Genomic DNA, 20,219 nt, shown 5'->3' with positions numbered 1-20,219 from the left:
TAAACACTTTCCTCAAAGGCACCTCAATTACCACGTCTTTACAGCTGATCACAGATTCTCATCTCATTCTTCATCAACTATCAGATGTTGATTTGTGGTGTCTGTGGACAAGTCAAGAGCACGGGTCATATAGTCCCAGCAAACCACGGACATTTATATTTATATGTTGGGCCAGTGCCACATGACTAATGAGAGGAAATATAAAGATGTCTTCCTCTCCCAGCCCACGATTTTGATCTCCTCTGCACAAACACTGGAGGGATCCTCAGAGCCCTGTGAGCACACTTAGCCCAGAGGCAAACACTCACCAGGCCCTAAATACTGTAAGTATTTATTTTGGCTCCCTCAAAAGACAATAGAGACAAAGCAGCTGTGGGAATATTTAAACATTAGAATGTAACGACATAGTTAATGAAGAGTGAGAGTTTGACAGCTGAAGAATTATAGGTCAATGTTTCGTTCGTGCTCACGACACAAGGGTGAGAACAGAAGCTGGCAACTGTTATGTCCTACATACTTATCATATTCCAAGTTCCAAGACCACGGAGTTTGCGAGGATTTCTAGTTCTATTGACATGTTCCATCCAGTTCAATCCAAGATTTTAGTGTTTCAATATTTTGCAAAAGAGTACACCACCAAATGCACAAAATCTGTGGAGGAAAAAGTTAACTTTTTTATGCAATCAGAACATCTACATTTGCATTCATTATGTATCATTATGACACTACCTTTTGTGCAACCTGAACCACTGTCTGATACAAGTTAACCCACGTAAACTATTATTTAAAAATTGTGTTTTTAAGACTCAATACAGTATCATAAAACATAATATTGCGGTACTCAAGTATATATATATATATATATATATATATATATATATATATATATACAGTATATATATTATATTATACACCTATCATAAATGTCTATTCAAAGTGCAGTAAATTAATGTGTTTTTATTGTACTTGAATTAATGAATTGACCCTTTACAGAAATATGTTTCATAGCAACATGCGGCAGAAGGTGAATTGCTGTGTCTGAAAAGTTCACTCTCCATCTTTCTCTGCAGTCTTTCTGTCCGGGTCTTGGTATCAAGCCAAACTCCACAATTATGAGCCAAAGCCATTATCTCTGTGGTTTCAATTCAGTTGTTCCTGATGCCCTCTGAGACCCTGGACAATGCTCAGCAGGCCGTTTCGCCCAGCCATAGACCCTAATTTACCAGTGGATTGTCAAGTTAGAGGAGAGAGCTGCCACATTTACTATTGGCTAAACAACCACTGCCTCTCTTTCATATCTAAGCTTTGGACTTTGATCCTTCAGAAATGAGTTCAGATTGGGGGTTTTCACACACTTTGCGGTCAGTGGGTTGAATCAGTTGCTTGTGGTTCCCCTTTTTCGTTGTGTCGTGTAGTGCGGTGTAGTTGATGGCAACTTATTTACTTACATTTCATAATTTGATAAGATTAGTAGATACAATTTTTGATGGATGAGGATTAGTGTAATACCAACAGTGACATAGTGCGATGGTGCAATGTAATGTAAGCGAGGGGTACAGTTGTGGCTGTGAAGCTGACAGCCAGTTGTAGCTAATGCCGAGCTCGATGCTTAGAGGAATTTGCAATATGGTTTCTCTGATTTGCCTTGTTAGCCTGGATCAGCTGTGAGATATAAGAGGGGGTGTGAGAGATAGAGAGAGAGAGAGAGAGAGAGAGAGAGAGAGAGAGAGAGAGAGAGAGAGAGAGAGAGAGAGAGAGGCCTGTGACACTGCACCGTACCCTAATGAGAGGCAGGGAACCAAAGGAGCTGGGCAATGAGATTAGATGCAACTCAATTCAATTACCGCTGAGCCGCCACGGGTGACGCTTCAGAACTCATCCTGTTAAGATCCGGTTCACAGACGAAGACGCGGACCGTAGCTCTCACTCGGCTGCTGTATGCTGCACTGCACAACATCTCACTCGCAACAGCTCTGAGTTATAAGCACAAGGGGCATCGTTAGGCTCTATCGGGATTTGCTAGCAGACGCTGCAATGTTATGATATAGATTCAAGGGAAAATACTGAAATAATTGAGTTTTCACTCATCTCAACCGTTTATACACTACTCCATCAACTACAGAGTTGTTTCAAGTGTGTATCTTAGATTAAAGAGAAACTTAAAACCCTGTTCAAGCTTGATGAAAAAAAGAAAAGACTCAGCCAAACACCCCAGACAGTAGCGTACTCCTGCTCTGCCTCTTACCCTTAACCTAACCGTTGTGAATTATCATGTGACAATAAAAGCAACAAAGGCAATACATACTAGCCAATCAGAGGCATAGTAGAATGGGTGATTTAATTGCCATATCAGGATTTGTAATTTAAACATGCCTCGTCCTCCCCGTCCCACCACAACCACTATATATATATTGATATCGTCAATCAATGTTGACTCTTTTTAAGCCTGTTAGACGTAGGCTGGAATTATGCATCTGTGAAGATACATGTAAACTTCTCCTTGGACCCAACACAGAGAAAGTTGTTCTAGGTAGCCATTGGTCGCGACGTAGCTCCAAAGAAAAAACACAAATACACATTCACGTTATACTCATATTCTGTACATATGTTAATATCCCAGCATATTCCAGCTGTAACAAACAATTAAAGCAAGCATTTATTGTTTTGGTACGCTGAAGAGTGAGATTCAGTCTGAGTTCATCCTAGTCCAACTTAGACCTGCATCCTGTCAGTGTTGGCCGATAGACAGACTGCACTATGTGTGAAAATAGAGAAGTCTTTATTTTCTTGTGCCAGACTATGAACTGACTATGAAAAGACCCCTCCTGTTAATAAACATCGTGGTGTGTTTTTGTGGGCGAAGTATGTTGAGGCAAAATTATTCTCTGAGCACGCTAGTTAACACTGACTAGCAAGTTGTATTGGCTTGTTTTTTATATAATGGCAAAAGAAAATAGGCTTTTCTCCATATGCACAGTCCCTCATTCTCCGAGGGCCGCAAGTGTTAGGCTACTTGAGAACATTAAAAAAACAATTCGACTGTGTTTGCCGCCACCTTCTCCATGGTAGACTACTTTGCCAGGAGGAGACAGACAGGAGCCGTAGAGCATAAAGGCTGGCTAGTTAGCTAGCTCGGCACCAGAGCTCCAGCCTGCCTACTACAGCCTACTGTTGTGTTTTTTTTTTTCCTGCACAAGTGTCACTTTAGCATAAAAGCATGGTGGAATTAGCAAAGCAGCTAGCTAGCTAACTAGCCAGCAGCTAAGTGAGTAAAACTTAACATTCAGAGCGGGAAAGCACATTGCTATCGCTAGGTAAATAACTTTGTTCAGAGGGTTTTCTGTAACCAGTGTTAGTGTGTGTGTTCATTCATAATCACACACATACAGTATAACATGATTACCATGTCCCGTGTATCTTATGCTTGCATACCAAATATGCACACAGTATTCTGCTCCACTGTTTGTTTCTTTGTTAGCGGTACGTACTGGCGTCGGCGAACATTACACCTGGTTTAAATTCTCCCTATCTCGATGGCATGATTAGCTGTGAGGAGTATGATCAGCAGAAACTGCTGCACGCTGCTGCAACATCTGCACAGCAGGGATTTATAGCCAGTGATAAGGAAATCTTGTTGTTGTCTTCAATAATTTATGTAGTTGACTGTTTTACATTTTTGGATGAAACACAGCTGTAGGGCTCCTGAAAGCAAAGAGGTGAAAAGGATTTATAGCTTTTCTTCATGTTCAAAATAAATATCACAAGCAAACACATTTATGAGCGGTCTAGAATGAATGATGATGATGAATCCATTGATTAGTGCAAGCTGAAATGGACTCTGGCCGACAAAGGTGATTGGCAGTTGTACATGTATGCAGAGAATAACAATCAGATGTATTTATTTGTTGTTGGTGGAGATGGAAAGTGAGCTGTCAGTCGTGTTGCTGCTGTCACATTAAGTTGCACTCAAAGGATTTTGTTGAAATTCCATTTTGAAGTCCAAACCACAAAACATAAACTTTTCTGCTGACTGTCAAAAGTAATCCATTTCTGGACAGACAATTTACCACTAGTAGATTCTATCTCTTAATTTCCATACAAATGTAAAACTAGGCAGGCATGGAATCCAATTGTTTCAACACAGTTCAGGGTTTGCTGGAGGCAGGAGAAGATGAGCTCCTCACAAATCAGCAATTTCAAAATAAAAGCTGTGATTGTAATCTGATTGACAGGACGCTGTTTCCTTCGTTCACATGAGAATTCGCATAATTCATGTTTTTCTAGCACCTCAGACCTCAGAAATGAAAATTGGAAATGCACAGATTTTATAGACTGAACCCTCCAGATATTCAAATATATGAAACCCAAATCCCTAGAGCATTCTCTCATAGGCATTTGTATTTTCTTTTGACATGTTATTGCCTCTTTCAAGCTGCATAGGAATCAGAAATTAAACTAATTCCCACCTTATCATTTTAACCCATATGCATGGCATGTCGTACACCCAACATGATTACAGTGTACTAAATGGTTCATTGGCATTTTTTTTTTTTTTTTACCTTTACCAGCCGTATTCTTGTCTGTTTCCAAACCAAAAGAGACCATTTTGACCCAGTTAATCTGCATGACATCTCTTAATGTGAGAGGCTTTTATTGCTGGGAAGACTGCCATGCTATCCAGCTGGCTTGTGGTTGCTGAGGTTCTGAGCATATGCCTGAGGAAAATGAATAATGCATCCATGTTATTCAAACCTTCGTTCTGTAACTTTTGCTTTAGGTGGGGGAGATGTGAGGAGGCATACTACATGAGAGGCTGCTGCTGCTGTGCTCATGTAAAAAGGATGATACCTCAGAAAAGCTTTAGATGTTTTTTCTTCACTTTTACATTTCTTTCTTTTTCCTAGAAAATTGTGGCTTTTGTCCAGGTAGAAATAAAAAAGTACATTTGACGATTTTATGCCTTCAGGCTACACTACCTTCATATTCCTCTTCGACTGTGGTGTTTCCCGTCAGATGTATAAGTGTTGCCATTTTTAAGCAGCTCTGCAACCCAGAAGCTAAGAAAAGGACTATAAGTGTGCCTCTACATGCCCTAAACATGCAAACACGTCATCTGAACTCAATGTTGTGCTACAAAGTACATTCATGAACTAGCCTGAACTCCTTGGAGATGTGACCTGATAACCTGTTTGCCAGATAACCTCGAGGTCTGAGAGGGCTGTTGTCCTCTGGACTGATGACACACAGTGCGTCATCCTCTGCAGCTTGCCGTGCCGCACGGCAAAAGATCATCTGATGGAGCTGTGGCTGCGCGCTGCAGAGGCGGCCGCACACCGGGGGTTGCGGACACACACGGTGCAGCACTCTCTGGGCATTTACGAGTCAAGAAAAAAGGGCCGCTTGACCAGCCAGATGGAATGGAAAAGATTTCATAAGCAGAGAAATAAAGAGCGTCACAAAGTTGATTTATTATTAAGCTGTTGTTGTCTCTTTAGTCTCTCTGCTGGATGTGCACACTGCTGTTCAGTGTGTCAGGTAATTTGTAACATACCAAATTACATATGACATTCACAGTAATTGTCAAAGGATCTGTAAATGTCTGAATGCGTGCCCAAATTAGCTGTTGATGGAAGATTTTCACCACTTCTCTGTATTGACTTAACGCATGACAATAAAAGATTAATATGGAGATGGAACAGAAGCTTCTTGTACATACAGTTTACATTTGCTTTGTCCATGGTTTAATGAAGTACCGGCAGTGTGCTGGATTTTCATTAATAACCTTCATATTCATTCTCACCTCTATAATGTTGGAAAAGAGTTACGCCATTCCTTTTAACTTGTGCTGTGTGCAATCAATCCCTCTCGAAGTACAACTCAATTATTCATTTTGTGGTGTATGATTTGACCATAGTGTTTCTGGGTGACCTGTTAAATAAAAATATTTCACGTGTGAATTAATCATCGGAAGGGCTCATTCTCCATTCTTCTAGTAGCATAATGATCTCTTTCTACGACTGGCCTGGATGAATCTTTTATTGTCTTTATCTTTAAATGAGTTGGCACAATCCTCCAGGGAGACACGGGCCGGGATGTGTTTCACCACATTGTCAAAGTTAACATGTGGCTAAGCTAAGTGCCGTGATTTAATTGACGCCAAGCCCAATAACATCACCTGCTGATCTTTTAATAATATGGAGATACAATTCCAGTCCCTTCATTTCATTATGATATTGCCTTCTCAGTATGCAAAGGTAAATTCACGATGGCTTCCACGCTCACATAAAGTCTAGACTCTAGACAATATTTTTGAGGGCCTGCAGAGTTTGGAATGCTATTTTAGATCGTAATGAGATGGCCTTTAACCTTTGAATTCAAGCAGAAGCCTCTCTAGAATAAATTAGCAGCCTCCCAGTTCTTGCGTAACAGTAACTGTGTGCCTCTTTTGTGTCTAATCCTCTCTCTCTCGCTCTCTCTCTCTCTCTCTCTCTCTCTCTCTCTCTCTCTCTCTCTGTCTCTCTCTCTCTCTCTCTCTCTCTCTCTCTCTCTCTCTCTCTAGGTTTCTCGATACTGCAGGCCATAATGGAGGCAGCAGTAGCTAACAACTGGCAGGTGACCGCCCGTTCTGTTAGCGGCACAACAGATGCAGCAGAGTTCAAGCGCATCATTGAAGAGATGGACAGGAGGCAGGAGAAGCGCTTTGTGATTGACTGCGAGGTGAACAGGATCAACACCATACTAGAACAGGTGAGCCTCAAACTCACTGCACATGTGGTAACAGCTGTAGAGTAAATAACTAAACACCCGCACTGGCCATCCAGCCCTTTTGTTGCTTCTGGCTTCAGTCACATTATTACCAAGCATTTTAAGTGACACATATTAAAGGCCTAGTTATGGTGATCTTGAGTAAGACTGGAAGACGACACATTTATAACAAGAAACTGGATGTGTATGAAATAGAGCTGTGCAAAAATATTGATTTAGCTAACTATCACAATATTTTTTTGCCCATGATACAGTACATAGATATGTCCCTAATTAGTATCAATACATTAAAAAATGAATCCTGTTTAAAACTGATTTAAAATGTCCTTTGAATTGCGTCAAATCCCTCAAGCTGTGTATTGGCAAGCACCTCACGATACGTATCGTATCAGGTCGACTGAAATGTGGCTCTAAAGAAATTAGTATGTTGCACCATGGCTTCTCTATGTCACTGTTTGCATATCAACCTTTACATCTGAAAAACATCTGCGTTCTTCCCCGAGGGGCCAAAAAAATCCATCCATACATGCTTTTCTCATGCAAGTCCTCTGATTTTAAAGACGTGCTGGAGTGGTTTAGTAGTTTTGGGAATCTTTAAGTCCGTAATAGGACTTTTTCATGGCACACATTTGAACTCGTCATAGTAGAAAAAAAACTGACAATACCACTGATTGTTTTGTTCGATGCAAGTGTTTAAAAGTGACTCTAATGCAAAGTACACAATACCAGGACCCTGAACCAAACCAGCTAAATGGAATTCACCCATCATTGATAATTTGCACCTGTGCTTTTTCTACTGTGACATGTCAAAATATCTTCTAATAAAAGAGGCCTATTCAGTATTTTAGATCCAAAATCTAAGACTTAAGCCTTACTAAAATATCTTTTGTTCTCGCTTCTTTTGCATGTGAGTTTTAACAAATAGCTGATATGTAATTTCCTTCAGTTTGTGTAACCTCATAAAAGACTGTGTTAAATTGAATGTCAGGCACAGCAGTAGATGTGAGAAGCTGCGTTTGGTTTGAGAAGCGGCGTTTGGTGCCGTTTGGTTGCTAAGTTGGAAGCCAGCTTGTTTGAAAACCAGTGCGTGTTGTTGCCCGAAAGCCTGAGGTTGAGAGGTCCGAGCGTGAGCAGCCATTTGGAGAAACCACTAGGCGAGGCATCCTTTTTAATCCTCCTCTGACAACCCCAAACCCCTCCTTTCCTCTATCACGTCCATTGCCTGAGGAGGAAATGAAAGGTCCACCAGTCCTTGTAGTAGGGGAAACACAATTACCATGAATAGATGAGTGGCTATTATGCCATGCATCTCCTCTGTTGGGCCGCCCCGCTCCATCCTCCACTTCTCTGCTTGCTGCTGCCTGCTTACAAGGCAATCAGCTCCCGCTTTGGATTCTGCTCGTTAACATTCATTTAGATATTGGCTTCTCGCTCGTGTTCGTTTCCCTTTTTTCTTATGAATCTAATTTGATCCCAGAGTCATAGTTTAAAGCAGAATGGCTTTAAGTATTAATTTGCTGCGTTTAATTTAATTTTTGTGCTGCACATTTTCTTTCTTTACTATTCAGGCACTATACGGAAATCTATTTCCTTTTTGTCTGAAGACTATGCTTCAGCTTTTAGGAAAAGCATTACAAATCACATGTTAGGCATATTAATGGTTGCGTCTTTAATTGCCCCGCCCCCCTCCTTCCTGCAAACAACAATAAGGATGCAGAGCAATAATCTGTTTGATGTTCTTCTGTTTCTGTCTTTTTTACCATGAATGAATTGTTTATTTTTTGTATAAAGGGAGCTATCTCCGTTCCTCCACCTCATACTTTCACCATCAAACATTTTTCTCCCTTAACTTTGTTTTATTACAGAAGGGAAATAAAGCTTTTACAACAGCTAACCTTCAAAGCAGCAGTGTGCTCAATGTTGCCCCTTGTTTCAGTGACAACCTCAAAGTGGGATTTTTTCTTCCTCGGGCTAATTGAAATAATCTGGCTAGCTCTGCCGATATGCTTGAGTCGCAAGCATTCAGGGAAGCTGCTGGACTTCAGTCTGCAGCCACCCCCTATTGGGCCAGACCATTATACATTGAAGCCAGGATGGACTGTCCCCCATGAGAGCAATCACACCAAAAAATGGCACCCACTGTCAGCTATGTGGAAACCCGCTGCGTCTACCTGCTATTGTAGTTCTATTAGCCAATGATTGAAGGCTAGAGTTTCATCTCTGGACAAGAGTGAGAGTTTGAACAAAACCTGTGTGCCGAGGCCAGTGTCTGTGTGTGTCGTCGCCTCAATCCGTCAAGGTCGCTGCTGTTGAGGGAGGATCATGAGGCAGGACAGATTCAGCCAGCTGATTGCTGGGGGAAATGGGAATCAGCTCAGTGGCTTAGTTTTATGATTCTGTGGGAGTAATCCCAGCACAGAATGAGTGTCTTTGTACCAAGCAGGGAAGTTCATGGTGTATAGAATACGTAATTGTCGAGCTTCAACTATTTGGTTCAATTGTTGCACGAAGAAAACCCTCGGTGCTGCGCTTCATTAGCACCACCTTTTATCCTGTGGACGCGAATGCTCTGGTCCTGCTGGGCCTTTGAAATTTTTCCAGCACCGCAACAATGTTCCTCAATATTTAAAGGGACATCAATTTGTACTATATGTACAATTTGACTTAAATTGTAGGAATTGAATTAACGGACTATATATATATATATATATATATATATATATATATATATATATATATATATATATATATATATATATATATATATATATATACATTTTGCTATGCCATTACAATATGGTTCACACTGTAATTATAATTTGCCTTTGCCTATATTAAACAGTATATTATTATAAACAGTATATGTACAGTACACTCTAGTACTTTTAGGTAAAACAGTCAAAAAACTAATATATTCAAAAAAAAGAAAAAGAAATGGTTTGGAGGCCTCATTCAAAGGTGACCTATTGTCTATACAAATAAATAATTACTTTCACTTTGGTTGATGCTGAGCTATTTGATCATGAATTTAATGTTATAAAGCAAAAGGTTTCCTGAATCTTTAAAGGTGCTAAATTTGATATATTTAAGTAATTAAAATAGCAGCAAAGACCTAATTGATATGTTAAGATATAATGGAGTAATGACTACCTGGTGAAGAAAAGGATTATCTCACAATCTTTCGTTCTCTGTGTCGGTAGAAGAGCTTCTCTGTGCTTTGTTCACATATCGACAGGCAGCTGTGTGTATTTTTGTGTGTGTGTGAGTGTGCCGTAGCGGCTAGCTCCTCCCTTCTGACTGCTTTGCACTGTTCTCATGTAGCGGTTCCAGCTGATAACACTTTCCCAAACAATGGCGGTTTTGTGGAAGCGTATAGTGCCCATCCTCCGAATCCTCCATAGCTTAAAAATGTCAGCTCTGTCAGAGCCGTTCGCACAGCTCGGTCTTCGCCATGTAAAATAGTTTTTCTTTTTATTCATTTCAAACTGTTTTTTTTTATCGTCAGAATTCTTGGAATTTTTTTTCTGATGCCAAATCGATTAATTGACTCATGGTTTCATCTCCAGTTACTACAATCTGTGCTTCGGTGTGGGACAGCAATGTCTTGAAATTGTCATTGATCCAACAGTTAACACACAAACACACTGGATGTACCTCATCTTCAGTCGTAAGCACACTCAACTGAGTGTCACTTTTATTAGCTTCATTCATCAGTTGACATGATGTAGAAATGCGGTAAAAACAGTATTTGCATACTGCTGCATCAGGCGCAGTTTTGTTGAGTGAGTCCCCCAACAAATTTGTTTTGGGATGCTGAGGAGAATGCTACACCCGGGCTATTATCATTTTATGCAATAACAACCGCTCAGGATTTATTGCTCATAGGACTTTTCCATCAATATACTGCACTGCAGATAAATTAACCCAATGGCTTCCATTCCTTCCCTTTCGACAAAGACGGGAGAGCCTCTGCCAGCTCTGCTCGCTGAATCATATCCAACTAACTTGTCTCATCCAAGCATCTAGGTTTATGATATTGTACGCTGGGAAAAATGTGTGTGGCATTAAAAAAAGGGCAGAATAAACAAGAACTATGACTGAATATAAGATAATCATCTCTGTACTACTACCACTCTTTGAGTATGTGTATGCATATCTCTTGGGAGCCTGCATGTGTGTTTGACTGTACATGTGCTCATGCCTAATCTGATCCATCTATGAGATTGCACATATAGCGTCATATCTGCCTCAAGGCTCCTTCCTGGCCTTCTTTCCTCCAGGGATTTCTGTGCTGGAGTCTGCTCGGAGGCAACAACCTGCTCATCACTAGTGTAAAGAGAGGCAGGCAAAAAAAAGAAATAAGAACGGCGTCTGGGACAGGCCCAGGGCATGCAAGCTGTTCAAAGACAGACAGGCAGTGAGCCCTCCGCCAGCCGCAAAGCTGCATTTTCATGCAGAGGAGAAAAGAAATGCAATAAGAAGTGAAAAGGATTCACAGAATGAGGAAAAAAAAAAGAGCGGTACATTTGGGGATTTGTTAGGACAACATTCTGCCGCCTGTAGAAGCATGAAGGGTGGCCACATTGCCTCCCCATGGAGAATTAGAGAGCCTCCATAACCCTCTCTCTGCTCTTGAATAAAAGGCTGAAAGGAAAATCCACACTATGGATGTTTTTATAGAAAAAGAATTGTGTTGTATCAAATTCAAGAAAGGGAAAGAAATCTGACCACGGGAGATAAGGAGTCGTGGGAGAGGCAGAGAATGCGCGATAGATTGCCAGCAGCTGATAGGAAAATGTCAGCAATAAAAGGAAGATGCTCAATCAGGGTTGTGGATGAAACAATGAAAAAAAGGGAGCAATATCAACGTCCTGTAAAGCAGGGGATGACATGTGTGTGCTCATGTAACACATTGGCAAACGAGGGGTATTACGAAGTGAAATCAAATCTGAATGAATGTGCTGTAAACATTGAACCCTCACAGACATTCAAACCTCCCTGTTTACTTTGACTGTTTTCTGGTAACACTTCCTGGCATGTCTCTCAATACAGGCGGAGAGCGGCAAGAAGGTGAGCTAATGTTTCTAATATGAAAGGTGCTCTTGATCTCAACTTCGGCTTATTGTCTCCGGGGTACTGAGAGAAGGGCTGACAGAAATATAGCTCCCCCCCCCCTCCCTCTCCCCCTCTCCCGCACATGACGTAAAGCCAGTGATACGTTGTGTTTTTAAATCCCAAGCACCAACCTTGGCTGTTGAGGGCCATTTACGAACTGCGATTATAGAATTAAATGGGATTATAGTGTTATCATTAAACAGAATGTGACCTGCTGACTCTACAATTGAATGGGAAGCTGAGACCGGTGTGCTTTGACTCAGACAGTGTGCGTGTGTGGTTAGAACTGTGTTAAGAACACAGTTTAATATTAGTGCGGTATTTAAACTAAGAGAACCTTTCTTTTTTTTCCTCCATTATCAATCAAGCTAAAGTACCCTGATCATGTTCAGTGAAAACGGAGAAGGGCATCTTGCTGTTTCAGAGCCAAGTTTTGCCACACAAACACAAGGGCGTACCAGCTGCAGTGTCAGTGATTCCATCCACCCAAGATATCACGTCTCACATTGTTCGGTATCTTCGAGCAATGCCGTACATAATCATCTGGAAGTGAGTCAGGTGTCTCTGAAATGTTCTGCATTTGGTCAAAGGCCAACACTTAATGCCCCTGCTATCTTCAGCCCCATATAACGCGACTGCCAAGAAAAGCATCTCAGCCTCAGCTGCCACTGGCTATTAATTAGAGAGTGCTCCACCAAGAGCACTTCTACCAAGAGCCTTGAAGCAGAACTGGAGACTGAAGAAGACGAAAGTCCTTTTGTGTCAAAGCATATAGCTCTAATTCACCCTTCTGTCCATCATGAATTATGTGTGAAGTGGACCACTTCGATATCTCAACCGCCACAAATTATATGCTGCTTGTTATTAACGCTGATTAATAATGCAAATATAATTTGAAGCAATGTTTAAGCCAGAAACAAAAAATGTTCCGTCACTACAACCTCGACCCTGCATCCCGTTATTCCCCAGAAAATCAAGCTGTTAGCAGGACTTTTTTTTATCTTTTAATTAAGCTGTATCATTATTACTTTGGTTAGTTACAGTTGGCCAAAGTTGGTTTGTAAGCGAAAAACCAGCCATATTGATAAAGTGACACGATTATTTATTGAATTTCTTTTTCCAAGTTAATCTATTTAGAGTTTTATCAGCTTGCGCGCCTCAAATAAAGGAATCGAGTTGGGGAGGAAGGGTTGAATTGTACCCAAAAGATATCTTTATGAAACAACAACAGGAAGGCTCTGTTGTCCAAACCAAGATGGCAAACTTTCTAACTCCTTTCAACCTTAACAAATGGTTCTCTTCTTTTTTTTCACAATAAAAGCCTGACACATATAATACTTGAAGATGAGTAATTTGCATTTTTGTGTAATTTAGTGGTCAATTGCCCTCTGTGTAAATGCCTTTACTGATATTATATAATATCAGCTGTTATTATTACCATGAGTAGACAATTATATAGCAGTTAACGATATTAATTCCACTTTTGAATGTAATTACTAAAATAATGAAAATGTAATTTACTAAATGTGTGCCATATGATGGTCTGGTTTTCTAGCGACAGTTATATTCTTTGACGTTGACTTCAAGCAAAATACTGATCAAATATTGGTTGTGGTGGAAGAAAGATTATTATCTGATCACCCTATTTTTTTATTCATATGATTTATACAATTTTGTCAGTACTTATAAAGGAACATTATTGATTGTCTATGACGTCATTGTCCCCCATGGATGAACAGTGACCAGGTCGGCCATTGATCCCTTCCAGAAAATCCTGATTCAAACGCTGATTATCTTTAGAATTATAACCTATCAATTAATGCTGAAATGACCATTTGAATTATTGGATGCTCGACAAAGCAAGGTTTTTTACAAAAATCACATGAGGCTTTAAATATATTTTGACGGTCATTCATATTTATTGATATTTTAAACTGATTAATTAGTTGATTGCAAAAATAATCAACCAGTTAAATTACATATTCTGTATCACTCTGGCAGGGAATCTGATCTTAAATTTTTCAAAAGTGGCTAAAAGGCACTGCACTCTTCATTATTTGCTCCTTTTTCCTGTGCCTCTGTGAATGGTATGATATCTTTACAAACTCAGCCTAGCCTATCATTTTCAGTCTGCTTCTTACTGTGTTGTGGCAAACTGTGCAGTGGAAAGGTCATACTTGGAGGAAAACGGTCTGGCGTTTTATTGAGACTGTGTAGCTGTAGTTTTACATTTAGGGCTCTATCTCTCTCTGGCGGTGCCGAGGCCAGCCGAGTCTGGATGAGGGTGAAGTCAAGGTCATCCTGGTTGTCTGTCCCCATCAGGCTTTAAAGAAAACTCGAGTCTGAAAAATGCTCGCCCTCTTTTAGCTGCAGAACAAAAGGTGTTGGAGCCAGTTAGCGGATCGATGTGAAAGATGGTACACTGTATGAAAAAGAAGAATGGCATTATTGAAGCACACTAAACACATTTCTTCTTGTCAGTGTCACTGGGAAACCGAATAATTGGTTAGCAGTCTTGGTGTTTGTATGTATGTGCTCTAAAGGCGATTAACGACACTACAAATCGATTCAAATCCAATGGGAGGCAGCAAAAAAAAAGGCTGATGAAAATCCAATATGTGCGGCAGTTTTTTAAAAAATAATGCAAAGCCATCTGAGGCCGTGCTTTTGGTGAATATCTGTTTTAAGCTGAAGACATCGTAGCAAAGTTTGATCCATCCTCTACTCAGAAGTGAGCCTGGAAGATGAATATCTCCCTCATGTGATTAGACTAGCTTAGCATTATGACATAAGGCATAGGGAAACAGAAAGCTAAAAGTGTGACAAAAACAAAATCTTCCAACACCTTATGAAGCTCATTAATTAAAGTATTATGTCATTTGGTTCATTCATTCCCAAACAGTGTCGGGAGCTGAGTTTAAAAAAAAATCTCGCTCTTTTCCCTGATGTCCTAATGCTAAACTTTGCTAATTGAGTCATAACTAGCATCTTTGTTGTGTCTTATCAATCACATCTGGACGTCAGACTACACTGCACATTTGCTTGAAAGACGCCACATGTCAATTAGTGAGCTTTAGTTGTTGGTAGTCGTGCTTTTGAACTATGAACAGAACCAGCTTTTCCCCTGTGCTTCCAGTCTTTATATGTGGCGGAGCTTATCAGGGCTGGACCCCGACTCCGTCCACATGAGATTAGCATCGGTGATCTCATCTCCCTCTCGTAAGGAACGCAAACAAGTGTATTCCCCAAAACTACGCCTTCCAATTCATGTCACTGAACAGCACGCACTGCTGCGCCTTTGTTTTCAAAGCGAGCTAATTTTATTAAGTCTTATCTGAGTAAATATTGTTTCAGATAATAGTGTTATTGCTCCAAAAATATTAGGCTTAAAAGGAAATTAAAGAGAATCGCGTCTTATCGACAGCATTAAAAGATAGTTATCACCGTCTGCAGTAGTGAAGGGATTTAAGGACAAAGCAATCAGCGGTGCATCACAACAAGTACCAGCGAAATCTGTCCATCTCAACTGGAGTCGGCTCTCGCCGTCTGCCTAATTAAAGAGGCTGGGGGGAGAAGTTGGTGCGATCTGGCCGGAAGGTTCTGTGTATCTCTGTGTCATCACTGCCTCGCTGTGCTTCATCCCAAGGTTGCGGCTTGTAGCCGTTGCCAGGCTGGCTGTGAGCTGCGGGCAGCAGGTGAGGGGGGGGAGAGGCCTTTCTCTGCCTCGCTCCAGGGCAGGTGTGAGGAGGCTTACGGCCAGAGTCAAGGTTAGCAGCACACGGTGAAGGGCTATGGAGCTGCGGGGTTTGTCCAAGGAAATGCAGCACGGCTAAAAGTCTGAAAGTAAGACTTGGGAACAATTACAGTGGGATCCGTCTGGCTCTGATAACGCTGCAGCAGAAGTGTTGCAGGGATTTCTTTTCACAGGGCCGTCTGTCATTTTCTCATTAGATGCAGATTGATGGATTCTAAAAGCCAACTCCTGCTTTTTCTGCATTATAATCAGCTCATTTCTCCCTTCTTTCTATTTCTCTTTCTTGATTTGTTCTCCTTTGTTTGACATCCTGCGGTGTTGAAGGTTTAAAGCCCTAATGATGGCGAGGCTGTCACAGAATGCTGACCCACCCAAGCAGCTTGATAGCGTGAGTGAAAGGCTTTGTGTGTTTGTGCTCCCTCGTGCGCCGTCTTTTGTGAAAAACACCACCAATTTCCCTTCATGTTTTGTGTGCAACATTCAGGTTTCCACTCAAGAGGAAGAGAAGTGGTTTATTTTATTTGGGAGGGCGCTCAGTCCAAGCAAGGATGATTGTTTGGCGCTACTGTATACAGTGCTAGTTGCCAGGTCAATTTAAGTTCAGCCCAGCTAAATTAAAAGCTGTAATTGTAGTTGAAACGGGTGAAACTGAAACCGTCCTTCATAGATTTTCCTCTTTTTGCCGCAGCATCAGATGTGAAGATACACGTTTGCGTTTCATCACTCAGTGGGAATGTCGTAAACGATCCACAGTAACAAATATCCAACATCCCCGGCCCAACACGCACACACAAACAGATGATAAACTGACAGTTTGTTTTCGTTACAGAGCCAGAACATGCGCAAACATGCTGATTTCGCTGTAAACTTGTGTTGCTGTGTTTGTAGAACGCAGATGAAAAAAGAGACATGGTTGTCAGGTTTCTGCATGGCAGCCACTCAGAAGTCCATCCACAGCAGACTGCAAACTCATAAATAACAGACCTCATGAGGCCCAGTTGAGAACCCGGTCCGGCATGTAATGAGAAAAAAACCGACAGGACAATTTAGAGTCTTACTATTTGATTTATCTGTAGACCTGGAACAAAAGGAAGGAGGACAATCTGGAATAAAAGGCAGCATATGGTTGATTCTACAGTGACGGAATGGCTTAGAACACCACTTACTATTTTCAGACAGGCTGCGTGGGTTGAAACATGCTGTTATGCTCAAAGGTGTGATATTTTCAAAGCAGAGTGAGATCCACATTTACTGTCTCACTGTAAATTCCTTTGAAATGTTTTTTTTTTCTCCCCGTTTCTACCTTCTGTCCAACAGTTGCCGAGGCCTCCTATATCTGCACCTTGAATGACTTCAAAGTGAGCGGAATATTTAAGGGTGCTCCACATTGTTTCTCTCCCATCATCAGGTCCTCTCTAATGATCACTTCCTCTCGCCGCAACCTCTTGCTCTTGTTATTCTGCATTTGACTCCGCTTTGTTTCAACAAAGTGGCATCCTGCGTGCTCGCAGGGTACTGCTGCATTTACTGAGATTGTTGTGGCCACTTATACACGCCGTGGCTCTTGGCTCTCATCTCATGGGTGGTTTCCTGTATCAATGTTTTTCTTCCATAGGTTGTGACCCTGGGGAAGAACAGCCGTGGTTACCACTACATTCTGGCCAATCTTGTGAGTAATAACCGAGCTGCTCCCCCGGGAGGGCGGGGAACCAGCTTTTTTTGCTGCATGTGATGGAACTTAGTCTCAGTCATGAGCACAAATGTGCACGGGCAATAAGTGGATTATAAGCTTTTGTTAGAAATCAGCGAGACAGAAAAACACACTGATATAGTTTTATTTATTTTTTTCTTCTCCCTAATGTATATATAGGGTGTGTTCTGTTTGTTGTTCATGTCTAATCAATCACAATCTGGCAGTCTGACTACATTGCATATTGACCTAAATGAATATATTCATGTTTAAGTATAGTTGAATGCCCTGAGCAATAAATAAACAGCATTTAACCTTTTTAACCATCTTTGAAGGGCAGCCATGTTTTCCTCCCACTCTTGGGAGGGAAATGTTCATTTAGCCTTCATATTAGTACGAGAGTTTTAAAGTGGAGGCCGGCCCAGCTCTCACTTGCAGATCCCCTGCTGCTATTTCCCTGTCTTTAGAAGATGTGATTATGCAGCAGTTGAACATGTGTCCTTGCACACCGTGGCACAATGCTGCTCTTAAAAAAACAGCTATTTGACCATAAAAATAAATAGCTCATGCCATAGCTCCAGGGCGATGAAGGAAATGTACAGGCTGCTTGAGCAGCACAGGTTTTTGAAATGTATGAGAACATTTTTTTTTTCCAGTTTTTTTTTTTTTACATGGCAAAGCGATCTGAATAAAAGTAGGCCACCTGTGTTAAGTAAAATATTTTGACATCTACACAATCTGACACAAACTCTACTGGCAGGTTTCTGTAAATAAGTTCAGGTTAGCCTCCACCAAAATTTTTAAAGATGTGTAAAAGCAACATGTTGCTCTCTCAGCAACTTTGATGATAAAACTCCCCTGGCCCACTGCCAGAATATCTGCTAATATTTTCTGGTGCTTCTCCATAGTTGATCCTTAAAAAAACAACAACACATGACACAAGTCCTCCACTGTTTCCTTTTTGTCTCGTTATAGGGATTTACTAATGTGAGCATGGACAAAGTCTTCGCCGGTGGAGCCAACATTTCAGGGTTTCAGATAGTCAACCCTGAGAACCCGATTGTGCAGCAGTTTATGCAGCGCTGGGAGCGGCTGGATGAAAGAGAATTCCCAGAAGCCCGAAACACTCCTCTGAAGGTACTCTGCTGGCAAGGCCTTTCATTGCGCATGCAGAATACACCGATCATCCCTTCTGAAGTGCTCTCTATCGGTTCTTCTCTTCCTCTCATCCTCTGTTTGCCTTTGTCATTCTGTCTCCCTCCCACCCCTGGCCTCCTCCTCTTTGCTTTGCATCCCTCCCAGCAATCAATATATTGATAGGCGGTGCAAGGCAAGGTTATATCGCAGCCTCAATTTACATCTAATTAAACAATGATCAAGGAAGAAATGGATTTTGAATGGCATTTAATTAGATTTTGTCATGGTGCAGTGGTCAACAAACAAGTGGCTCAAACCATCAGTGGTGAAAAGGTCAGGCGAAGTTGAAGGGGAAGTGCGTGGGAGATAAAATCACGTATTAATGCTCAATTTACTTCACAACTCTGCAGTAAAAGTTTTAAGAGAGGTCATGACCGTCTGACAAGTCTTGGCTTTTCTAATCACATCTGTCTAATCAAGCTATTTTTATCATAAGCAAGGCATCAGAGCTTGCACCCACACTGACCCGACAGGGGGTCGCCAGCCTGACATGCATGGGCAGAATACTACTCATGCACTGCCCATATCTTTAGTGGGATTAATTTTACTGCAAGCAACAATGTATGCAAACAGAGTCATTTGAAAATATTGTCAAAATATAAGTACAACTATTCTGTTTTACTCTTAGAAAACATATAAGACAGTCTTTACACAGTATAAAGTGTATATATGAAAACCTGGACTGGCTTTACTACAAAAAATGCTAATCCTTTTCTGTCTTCTTCCTCTCACCATGTGTTCCTGTCTCACAGTGTGCACTGCGTTCTCTTTGATTTTGTACAGTACACTTCAGCTCTGACCCATGATGCCATCCTGGTGATAGCAGAGGCCTTCAGGTACCTGCGGCGCCAGCGCGTGGACGTCTCTCGCCGGGGCAGCGCTGGAGACTGCCTGGCCAATCCCGCAGTACCTTGGAGCCAAGGCATCGACATTGAGAGAGCTCTCAAAACGGTAGGGGCTTGGAAGAGAAACAGAGACGGGGGGGGGGGGAGAGAGAGAGAGTGGCAAGCTGATAACCGAAGACGAGGCCAGAAGAATTGAAGCAGAGATGGAGAGTGAGAGGGTGATAAAGATGGAAAGTGACAGAGAGACGGCAAGAGAGCGCAGAGCTGTTCTCCTCCCTCTGCCCCCAGATATCTCTGCACAGAGCTCACTCAAATCCAGGCGCTCATTACCATAAAACTACATCTTTTATTAAAGCGTATCCAGTTCATCATTTGATTAACAGACTGTGCGCACTCTAGTAGCTCCATGGACACGAGCACCTTAATGCCGGCTAGATATGCAAAATGATGGCTATTACACATTACCCTCTGTCTGTCTGTCTGTCTGTCTGTCTGTCTGTCTGTCTGTCTGTCTGTCTGTCTGTCTGTCTGTCTGTCTGTCTGTCTGTCGTGGCAGGTCCAAGTACATGGTATGACCGGGAACATCCAGTTTGACAACTATGGCCGCAGGACCAACTACACCATCGATGTTTATGAGATGAAAACCGGTGGGCCGCGGAAGGTGAGTCGGAGCGGTGACCTCTATCAACTCTCATCCATCAAGCGGCAAATCCAGACCTGATCAAAACCCCTTTAGCAAACACACAGCTAACAGCTGGCACACATCAAGGTTTCGCTCATTACTTGTCAAAAGTGAAGAACTTGGCCAATTTTAAATGGTTGATCATCTTTGCGGAAGAACTGAAGTCAGCGA

General features: G+C 41.6%; 1 protein-coding gene across 5 annotated transcripts in view; it reads left to right on the top strand.

Annotated features, from left to right (window-relative positions):
* Positions 1-20,219, top strand: part of LOC137790579 (glutamate receptor 3) — a 74,559-nt gene that overhangs the window by 31,524 nt on the left and 22,816 nt on the right. For all 5 annotated transcript variants that reach the window (XM_068584968.1, XM_068584976.1, XM_068584960.1 and 2 more), the window contains 5 exons: positions 6,560-6,747; positions 17,250-17,303; positions 18,300-18,461; positions 19,305-19,472; positions 19,923-20,027. In XM_068584968.1, coding sequence (XP_068441069.1) covers positions 6,560-6,747; positions 17,250-17,303; positions 18,300-18,461; positions 19,305-19,472; positions 19,923-20,027 — 677 coding nt within the window. The remainder of the gene's footprint in view (positions 1-6,559; positions 6,748-17,249; positions 17,304-18,299; positions 18,462-19,304; positions 19,473-19,922; positions 20,028-20,219) is intronic.

Source organism: Clinocottus analis, unplaced genomic scaffold (genome assembly GCF_023055335.1).
Source record: "Clinocottus analis isolate CAN_PGR_092001 unplaced genomic scaffold, fCliAna1.0.p SCAF_10, whole genome shotgun sequence".
NCBI classification, from domain to species: domain Eukaryota; kingdom Metazoa; phylum Chordata; class Actinopteri; order Perciformes; family Cottidae; genus Clinocottus; species Clinocottus analis.
Note: the sequence above shows the minus strand (reverse complement) of the source record. Positions and strands in the feature narration are given on the sequence as shown.